General features: G+C 44.8%; 1 protein-coding gene across 2 annotated transcripts in view; it reads right to left on the minus strand.

Annotated features, from left to right (window-relative positions):
• The window catches only part of aff2 (AF4/FMR2 family, member 2), a 332,245-nt gene that overhangs the window by 200,631 nt on the left and 120,539 nt on the right, over window positions 1–11,075 (minus strand). For both annotated transcript variants that reach the window (XM_070551870.1, XM_070551862.1), the window contains exon 2: window positions 11,017–11,075. This exon is cut by the window's right edge and continues 62 nt beyond it. In XM_070551870.1, coding sequence (XP_070407971.1) covers window positions 11,017–11,075 — 59 coding nt within the window. The remainder of the gene's footprint in view (window positions 1–11,016) is intronic.

An 11,075-nucleotide genomic window follows, 5' to 3' on the forward strand; every position in this document is an offset into this window, starting at 1 on the left:
GCAACAAAGCTAACCTCTTGTGCATTAGCTAGAGATCAGGCTGTAAGGTTCCCCGAGAGGCTTTCTCAACAACAAACAAAAGCTGACGTCATAAAATCCACGTCTCCGATTTTTGCTCGTGACAAAAATACCAGTGGAGGAGTTTAGGTATCTCGGGGCCTTGTTCAGGAGTGAAGGACATATGGAGCGTGAGATCGACAGGTTTGGTGCTGCGTCTGCAGTGACCTGGGCGTTGTACCGATATGACGATCTACGTTCCTACCCTGGTCATGAGCTTTGGGTAGTGACAGAAAGAATGAGACTGCGGATACAAGCGGTCGAGGTCAGTTGAGGTGGCTCGGGTATCTGGTCAGAATGTCTCCTGGACGAGGTTTTCCAGGCATGTCCAACTGGGAGGAGACGGAAGACCCAAGACACGCTGGAGGGACTACGTTTTTCAGCTGGTCAGGGAACACCTTGGGATTCCCCCGGAGAAGTTGGCCCAAGCTTAGACAGCTGCCGCCGCGACCTGACTCCGGATAAGCGGATGAAATGGATGGATGAATGGATGGAAAAAAAATAGCATGAGGGGATCAGTAAACAGTGTAAGATAACCTGTATGCTCCACAGAAACACAAATTAGCAGAGAAATGGTGGTGTTGCTGGACCTTTTTATGGCTTTTTGTCAGACTCTGTGCCAGGAATCTAAGGAGCTTTGAAAGAAAAGCGTCTGGACTTCTTTGAGTTGCTTGAAGACGTTTCACCTCTCATCCGAGAGGCTTCTTCAGTTCTAAGGTCAAACGGTGGAGAGTCCCAGATTCAAACCCAGTGGGGGTTCCCCCCCGAGGAGGGAACAAAAGACCCCCTGATGATCTTCTACATAAACACAACGTACGCAATAAACACAATAAACGTCTTCAAGCAACTCAAAGAAGTCCAGACGCTTTTCTTTCAAAGCTCCTTAGACTACAATGACCTGGATGACTGAGAACCTTCACAGACACTCTGCCAGGAAATGGTTCTCTTGATATCGACGTCCAGTGAACTCACCACTCGGGCTGCCTTTCCTCCAGACCACCGGGAGTGACACACACAAGGGTATCTTAGACTCTGCACAGTGGCATTAGATGGTTTTATACTAAATAAAGTTTAGCTTATCAAACCATACAGCCAAAGTGATTTTACAACCCAGACTTCACAAGCTCAATCTCAGATACTCACAAGGTTCTGCTAAAACATCTAGCTTCCATTCCATCATTTCACTCATCACCTGTCATCTGTACAACCATCATTTCCTTCATACGTTGTCACGTACGCTCATTTAGTTTAGGAAAACCCAATTAAAATCCTTTTCATGACTATATTCTTAACTGTCTGAATTGATGTGAAGTGTGTGTTCCCTGAATGAGTCAAAGAGACTAAATTCTTCTGATTAAACATTCAAAGACCAATCAGACTGATATTTCATATTTATATGGAACATCACATCTTATTGGTCATTTAATAAATAAGTAGCTAATCACAGGAGATATGTGTAGGAAACTCGTTTCATCTTCAGCCTGCATGAAAAACTCTGAATGACTGATGATTTCCAAAATTAATACATAAAAATTTGATTCTCAGTCGACCTGACCTTTATTTTACAATATTTATGATCAAAAGAGCCAGTCTTAAAACACCACACATGACAGGGATATCTGATAAGATTATCTTCAAAGACATTACAGTAAGGGTGTGTCCTTAAGATTGTGTGAAGAAGAAAATCTGGTCATAATTATATTGTTGTGTGAACTGGAACCTAAACATCTAGTGTGTCTGAAAAAAACAACAAAAACTTGCTGATTGAGCTGAAATCTGGCCGCAGGGCGGCTCATTATGTCTAATCTAAATAGTGCTAATGCTGTGGTCATAAATAATAAATCAGTTATTCTGAACATGAACTGCTGTCTACCACTGTGCAATTTCAGCCTTCTCGTTAGGTTTTAAATGTTATTCAGATGAGTAAAGTCTTAAATAATGATGCTGCAATTAAATGTTATATAAGTGCAAATGATCTGATTTAGTTATTATATTAACGTCTGCATAAAATCAACTTTATTAACACTTATACGTGTGTTGTGTCTGGCATCTACACACACACACACACACACACACACACACACACACACACACACACACACACACACACACACACACACAAAGTGTTGAGGCAGTTAGGACTGGATTCATGACCAGAACAGCTCTCGTTTGCTTCCGTTACCCGCTCTTCCCCAAACCTCGATGCCCATCTTGTCCCGCGTGTTTAAACTCAGCAGCCGTTAACACACTTTCTGTCAAGCATCAAAGCTGCTGTGTCTCAAGGTCGACACACTTGGCAGCGGGCAAATGAGAGGTAACAAACCAAAATCAATTTCCCGTAGAGGTGGTTTACTTGTAGTTGGGGAGAAACAACGTTCTCGTGAGAACAATTAGACTTTTAGCCTCTTGGATGAGAACCGCTTCATCATCCACAAACCAAAACATTTGGGTTATCGTGTGTTCTGCCGTGTGGTTCTGTGTGAAGCGACTCTCACAAGGCAGATGAGTTTGGGTCTAAATCACCAGGCAGGCTCTTTCAGAGGACAGCAGCCCAGCCTCAGTGATTAAGATGCTGTAAATTTTCTCCATTTCCCCAAATAAAATCCTGGAGTCAGGTGTGTCTGGTGTTTCTCCACCAGGGATGAATCAACAACATAAAACCGTCTGCTCTGGAGCTGGAAGTGAGCGGTGTGTGTAGAGAGAGCGGCTCTCCATGTCACACTGGTAAAGGGCTGTGTGAAGCCTGCCGATGTTAGCCCCATGTCATGTGTTAACGTGTTTTTCTGACTTAAATGTAAACACATTTCTGAAATACATCTAATAGCATCCTAGTTACTCTTAAAGGTGCATTTTGTACACCTGTGGTCAAAAGTGGTAACTGCAATCACATTCTCGCTCCCGTTCCGTGAGTTTCACGACTGTTGTCAGCTACGGATCAGCACCAGAAGATTCTAGATGACAAGCAAAGACGTGTCATACACAGTAAGTTGATAAGTAGATAAGTACAGTGTTATATCTGGTGCTAGCACTCTTGGGTGGTATTTATTTATTTTTTCCCCGTGTCCTGTCCGGCTGTGAAGTAAACAGAATTAATGTCTGAATGCTGGTGACAAGCCTTACAGATTTACTCCCAGCTGGAGCATCAAAGCGTCTGCTTTTAATGTCACGCCTGTGTAACCTCCGGAAATGGTCTGTTTTTAAATCTACAGGTCACCTCTTCAGTATCGGTCATTTGGAGACATAAGTCTCCAACTGGAGCTCTAATCTACAGAAGAGACAGAAGAACTTTTGAAACTTAAGCCTGGTTCATGCTTCTCCGTCAGCTCCGCAAAGGACAGACACGCACGGATTGACGGAAGTGTTTTGCTCTCATACTTCTCCGTCTCCTGGAGAGTGTTGCAAAGCAATTCCCCGCCAGGACACCAGAGGGCGTAGCGCTGTTCTGTGGTATCCTGTCATGTATCGGTCCAAGATCGTGTGTTTATATTGTGTTTTTTGTGTGTATAAGAGACTTTTAACACGGACATATTTGTCTCTCATTCTCCCACCGCTTCATGCGCTCCCCACCTCTAAACCCACGTTTCCTGTCATTTCCGTCCACAAATAAAACGCTTGCTGCGCATCTTTTCACTCCTCCAATCACGGGGAATTAAACGTTCATATTTTAGAGTTTTTTCGTGAGGTTATTCTTCAAGCTTCTCCGTGTCTGCCGCTAGTTATCCTCGGCTCTCTTTGCAATGGCGGCGCTGTAAACAACAGCAGCATCCTGACCAATCACAAGCTTGCGTAATCCGTCTTGCTTGACGGATGTTTAAAAAAGTGGGCTCGACTCCGTACGTACTTGCGTGCCTGCCGGAGCCCTACGCAAGGACGGATAATGGCGTTGCGTGTCTCCGCACTGACGCAGACGGAGAAGCATAAATCAGGCTTTATAAGTTAAATAATCATTCAATAAACATTGTTTATTGCCACTTATAATAATTATAATATAAATGATATGCTTTCATCAATCTGTGCTTGAATGACTGAAGTTAAAATGAATGTTATGTTATTATTACATTGATTTACATATGGATCAGTAGTGTTGATGTGGCAAGGCCATCACCATCTACACTCACACAAGGACAAAGTACAGTTAAGTCAAACGTGTGACACATAGACAGTCCATTACCCCAGATCAGAGCATCCAGTATCTGAGAAGGCGTGTTTTCTGAGGTTGTCTTGGTAATATTCCTCAACATGCCAACCTCCGATTGGCCACACAAATCATAACATGAGAACATTAAAACAGAATCACTCTGGTGATTCAGCAGTTCGAGTCCCAGCTCTCATCAGTCAGTGTTCCAGTTCTACAGAGTTCTAGAGGTTGCTACAGAAACGGCCGTCCGTAGCGAAGTCTCTTTAATGAAGAAGCAGCCTCTGACACAGCAAACGGTTTCTGCAGAATAAAGCTGATTTTGTTCCGACTCCTTAAGAGTCTAGACACAAACGATTCCATCCAACCTGTGTGCCTGGTGACATCTTTGGACTGGCAAAGTCGGCACTGTGGTCAATCTACTGGACCTGGGTGCCCAGAGGTCATCCGACCTCGATGACCTCCGGATCCGTAAAGAGGGTCTCCGAGAAGGGTGAGGTAGAACGCAGTGTGATTGCGTCTGATGCTTTCTGATAAGAATCATCTTCATAGCTTAACGCAAACCAAATTCTTTTACACCCAGAACTCAGCTCTCCTAGACACGGAAGTTCTGATAACTTAGCATTCACACATAGGCACCATACGCCACATCTCCTCCATCTAGATCCATCCATCACAGTAAATATTAGTTAACTTTTCATGTTTTAATTGTTTGGGAAATAAATTCTTACTTTTACAAACCTGACTCTTTCCTTGAATCAAAACAAAGTGTTTCAAATGCCTGAATAAAACAAAGAATCCTAGAATCATCTGATTAAACACAAAAACCAAGCAGGTTGATATTCTATATTTACACCTTTGTTTCTGCTCCGATTTTTCATGAGATGGACTTAAAGATCTAAAATTCATTCCAGATACACAATATTACCATTTCTCTCAAACATTGTTCACAAATCAGTCTAAATGTGTGATAGTGAACACTTCTGCTTTGCTGAGATAATCCATCTCACCTCACAGGTGTGCCACATCAAGAAGCTGATCCAACATCATGAGTAGTGCACAGGTGTACCTTATACTGCCCACAATAAAAGGCCACCCTGGAATGTGCAGTTTAGTCTCACAACAAAATGCCACAGATGCCACAAGCATTGAGGGAGTGTGCAATTGGCATGCTGAAAGCAGGAATGTCAACCAGATCTGTTGCTCATGCATTGAATGTTCATTTCTCCACCAAAGCCGTCTCCAAAGGCGTTTCAGAGAATATGGCAGTACATCCAACCGGCCTCACAACCGCAGATGATGTGTAACCACACCAGCCCAGGACCTCCACATCCAGCAGGTTCACCTCCAAGATCGTCTGAGACCAGCCACTCAGACAGCTGCTGAAACAATTGGGTTGCAAACTGTCAGAAACCGTCTCAGGGAAGCTCAACTGCATGCTCGTCGTCCTCATCGGGGTCTTGACCTGACTCCAGCTTGTCGCCGTAACAGACTTGAGAGGGCAAATTCTCACATTCGATGGCGTCTGGCACATTGGAGAGGTGTTCTCTTCACGGATGAATCTCGGTTTACATTGTTCAGGGCAGATGGCAGACAGCGTGTGTGGCTCCGTGTGGGTGAGCGCTTTGCTGATATCAGTGTTGTGGATCGAGTGGCCCATGGTGGTGGTGGGGTTATGGTATGGGCAGGCATCTGTTATGGACGAAGTGCACAGGTGCATTTTATTGATGGTATTTTGAATGCACAGAGATACCGTGATGAGATCCTGAGGCCCATTGTTGTGCCGTACATCCATGAACATCACCTCATGTTTCAGCAAGATAATGCACGGCCCCATGTTGCAAGGATATGTACACAATTCTTGGAAGCTGAAAATGTCCCAGTTCTCTCATGGCCAGCATACTCACCGGAAATGTCACCCATTGAGCATGTTTGGGATGTGCTTGACCGGCGTATACGACAGCGTGTACCAGTTCCCTCTAATATCCAACAACTTCACACAGCCATTGGAGAGGAGTGGACCAATATTCCACAGGCCACAATTGACAATCTGATAAACTCTATGTGAAGAAGATGTGTTGCACTGCATGAGGCAAATGGTGGTCACACCAGATACTGACCGGTTCTGAGTCCCCAGACCCCCAATAAAGCAAAAAACTGCACATCCCAGGGTGGCCTTTTATTGTGGGCAGTATAAGGTACACCTGTGCACTACTCATGATGTCAGATCAGCATCTTGATGTGGCACACCTGAGAGGTGGGATGGATTATCTCAGCAAAGCAGAAGTGCTCACCATCACACATTTAGACTGATTTGTGAACAATGTTTGAGAGAAATGGTAATATTGTGTATCTGGAATGAATTTTAGATCTTTAAGTCCATGTCATGAAAAATCGGAGCAGAAACAAAGGTGTTGCATTTATATTTTTGTTGAGTGTATATAGAGTATCACAGCTTATTGGTCATAAGTAGAGATAATATATTGAGCTCTTAAAGCACTCAGTTTACTAAATCATAGACCTGATACTTAAAACTGAATTGTTATTGCTTTTTGAATGCTTGTAATTCCGACCAGACACGGAGACAGAGGTGAAAGAGAAAGGAAGAGACAAAAATAAACAACCAATTAGGGATGCACCGATGGATCGGCATTTGATCGTAATCGGCCGATAGCGCCCCTATCGGTTTTGATCGGAATTTTCAAAATAGATCAGAGCAAACCGATCAGGTAGGGTTGTCACAGTAACCAGTGTAGCGCTAAACCCCGGTAAAAAAAAAAGAAAAAAAGTTGACAATAATAACCATCTTGTTTTTAAAAAAAACTATATTATCTTGGTGGGATTACCGTGGCTGCGGTGTAGGCGCGGTGACCCATACCAGCCACCGTATCATCTGCTGAAGTTGCCGACGGCACATGCGCACTTTGTTTACAACAAAACTTTCTTGAAGCTAAAGCTGAAATAATGGTCAAAGGAGGAGAAGGCAGCGCTCAGGAGGACATTTATTATCCCTCAAAGAAGACAAAGTGGGAAGTACGGGCATCTTTTGGATATATGAAGAATGCCGAGGGACAGCTGATAGAAGACGGCTATCCTGTTTGCAGCACGAGCAGAAAAAGTGTCTGTGAAAGGCAGCAACGCTTCAAATCTCATGACACATCTGCGTGACCATCACCCACAACTCTACAGTCAACACAAGGCAAGCTAACGTTAGCGTTTTAGCTAAAATGCGTGATCCGAGGATTTGGGTTGAGGGAGAATGCAACGAGTCGCTATATAAAGCAGCCGCAGCGCCGCTACCTGCATATAAACCGTGTCGCGGACACCGCCATGTTGAAATGACGCTATGCATTACGGGGCTCCCAGGGGCCGATAAGAGTTGGTCTCTCTCCGAGAATAATTATGAATTTAACAACGATTACTGCCTGATGACATTTTCCCACATCTGCAAAGCTCACTGGAAGGACACAAACCGAGGAGAATATTTTCCTGATATAGGGTTTATTACTCAAGTAAGGGTAAAAAAGTATCTGATTAGAAGGCTACTTGAGTACTGAGTATCATCTGATCTAATATTTTTAAAATGATGACATCAAACAGACATAAAATACGAAGTTATGGGCAAATATTGGTATTTTAAAGACTGAAGGGGAAAATGTAAACAAATAAACAACATAATTACAAAATAACACATTTTAGGCAAAATTTAGACACAAACTGAGGACAATATTTTCCTGATATACAGGGTTTATTTAATTGTGTGAAAATGTAGCACGTTTAAAAAAAATACCGTGATAATACCGAAAACCGTGGTAATTTTGGTCACAATAACCGTGAGGTTAAATTTTCACACCGTGACAACCTTAACCCCCAAATTCCACTACCTCCGCTCCGCTGCGCTCCGCTCAGACACGAACGCCGGAGCAAAATCGGTCCCGTTGTAGTCAATCAGAGCAATTCCACTACTGCGGCCGTGCTCCGGCAGTGCGGCGCCGTGCGCCGCCCTCTGTTCCGGCGTCCGGCAAAAATAGAATCGATCCTATTTTTGCCGGATGCCGGAACACCTCCGCAGTAAATGGACAGAAATCACAACGGCCCAACAGGAAAAGGAGCGGGCACAACTTCCGTTTTTCACGTTACATCGATAAACAAAAGGCGTTTTTTGTTTCATATGCACAGGTTTAACAACTTTTAACAACTATCAATGGCGGCTGAAGTTTAAATGCATAAAAATAAGCCATAAATACAGTTTCTACTATCAAAGTAGTCACACTTTGTTGATCCAAACACTGCTGATCTCTCAACACAAATGATGGGCAGATTAAACAGTTCATGCCGATGCTTCTCCCACACAACGGGTGTTTGGATCTAACTTCCGCGTTTATTGCTCGGACTGTATCGCAAGATCTCGAAAATCCCGCGCATGCCTGTTTGCCCCCCTCAGGTCTCCGCACCGGAGCGGAGCCGTTGTAGAGCGGGTACCAGTAAAAATTGAGTTCGGAAGCGAGTGGCTGCGGAAGGCGGGGGCGGACCGGAGCGGAGCGGAGGTAGTGGAATTTGGGGGTCATACAGACCATTTTAAATTAGGTTAAATTTCCTTTATTCCCAGATCATGTAGTTTGTAGCACTCATTATAATGTTGTAGAAAATTTCTGGCCAATGAACGTGATCGGTATCGGTGATCGGTATCGGTGATCAGCATTCTTTGATATCGGTATCGGTGATCGGCAGCAAAAAACCTGATCGGTGCATCCCTACAACCAATGATGAACAGGGGTCTGCTTCTAGACCTGCAGAAAAGGGACACACAACAATACAACAGGAGCAAACTATCACTGCGTCAACTTGATGAGAAATATAAAATCAACATTGTTTTACTGAACAATCACACGATAATAAATTACAGTGCATTTAGTGCCAACCACAGCCTTAAGACAAGTGATGAACGTGCCCAAGTCCATTCTTATGTGAGCACCTGTGTGTGTACACGCACTTGTTTATGTAAGGTTTCTCTATAGGAGCGTCCAATAGAGAGTGTGAGGGGTCACAGATCTGCCCCCAAAGATGTGCAGGAGATGAAGGGAGCTCCAAGTCCCAGACATCCAGGAGCTGGCCTAGAGTGCAGGAACCCTAGGGAAACTGCGACCAGAAAAGCCCCTGCCCCCCTCGAGAGGCGCAGAGGATTACCCCAGGGAGCCACAACCAGCAGCCGGCAGAGTCCCGGGGGATATCAGCGGCAAGCCCACAGGCCCACCCGCAGCCTCCCACCCCCTAGCCGGCCGAGCCCAGAACCCAGTGACCCGGGACCCTGGGGCAACCACCCCCGCCGGGGACCCAGCAGAGCCCAGGGACCCAGATCCCACCAGGCAGCCACCGGGATTGATCAGGCAGATGCCAAAAATGTTAAACCCCCTGACCTGAGAGCCACGAACACTCAGGCAGACAAAGGCACCGCACTCCACAACAGGTGTTGCAGGGGGAGGGGAGATGAAGATGTATAGAAGTCCCACAAGAGGGGAGGAGTCAAAGGCCCCACCTGACATATACAGTCATACACAGACACAGTCACACACTCCCTCCCTCATGCTCACACATGCACATACAACCCAAGACTTACAAAAATGCACACCGGACACCCACTCATGCTCCCCATACACACCCTATTCACTCTGGTCCCGGTACTGCTGCACATGGAGTACAACCATCAGCAGTTCTCTGAGTTTGACCCTTTCTGCTGGGGTGCTGATGAGCAGGCTCCCCCGCCCAACGCCGAGCAAAGCGACCCACCACCCCAGACCCCAACCAGACGGCCAGATCTCCCTCCTAGCCTCCAGCCCCGGGAAGCCTAGCAACAACAGAGGTGTGCTTAGACCCCTAGTCTCCCTCTGCCTGCCTCAAGTACTCTTGGGTGTTTTATGGTGGGGAGCACCTATTACTGTTATAACGGTAGTATGGCTCCAGCACTGGACAAAGTGTGGTTGTTTGTCATGACTTACGGGTACAAGAAATAACCTCTGCTCCTGTTATGGCTTCAGTTCTCTGGAGTTCACAACTCTGGAGCTTTTTGCCTGCCGCTGACTTACTACAAATGCCAGTTCTGCAGCGTTAGCTTGCAGGAGGCACGGCAACCTCACAGTCACCGATGGTAAATAGCCTTTGTTTATTTTGAAAAGAGAAAAACTGAAAACTCCCCCAGCCAGCAGACAATGAAAATGTTTCAGTGACTATTTTGGGATTATATCTCTGTAGAATTATTACATTTCTTACAAATTCCACCTTTAAAGGGACACTAGGCAGATTAGTGTCCGTTTGTAAAACCGAAAGCTGTACATTTGTCTTTTTAACACCTTCATCTAACAGCGGAAACATCTCCCCAGCATTCCTTAGTGTCTACAGGAGTGATTCATCACTAAATTAAACAAATGAGCTAGATTCAAGGTCCAAAAGACGTTTGAAATGTGCTGGGACCAGACTGCAGCACCAGGTATGTCAGGTCATGACTAGACTGTCTACTCTGAAGTTGCAAGTGGAAAATTCTGGCCACAGGGGGCGATAGGGGCTGGGTGACCCTTCATTAATCCTGTAAAGGGTCATTTTAGCACATACTGGCTCAAGAAAACGATTTAAAAATATGAAAAAATAAGTATCGCTTTAAATGTTGGAAATGCTCCCTCAGAGAAAAAAATATCCCTGCAAGATAGCATGTTATTGCATTTGTTATCAAAAAGGAAAAAAAAGACATAAACATGAACTATTCTCTAACTTATATTTCCTAAAACATATATAAAACGGATCATTTGGCTGCTTGTGGTCTGTTCTCTTACTTTGTAGGGTTCTCCAAACAGGTTGAATCCAGTTGAGAACAGGTCTTCATCTTGCTGCA

Source organism: Nothobranchius furzeri, chromosome 1 (genome assembly GCF_043380555.1).
Source record: "Nothobranchius furzeri strain GRZ-AD chromosome 1, NfurGRZ-RIMD1, whole genome shotgun sequence".
In the NCBI taxonomy this organism is placed as follows: domain Eukaryota; kingdom Metazoa; phylum Chordata; class Actinopteri; order Cyprinodontiformes; family Nothobranchiidae; genus Nothobranchius; species Nothobranchius furzeri.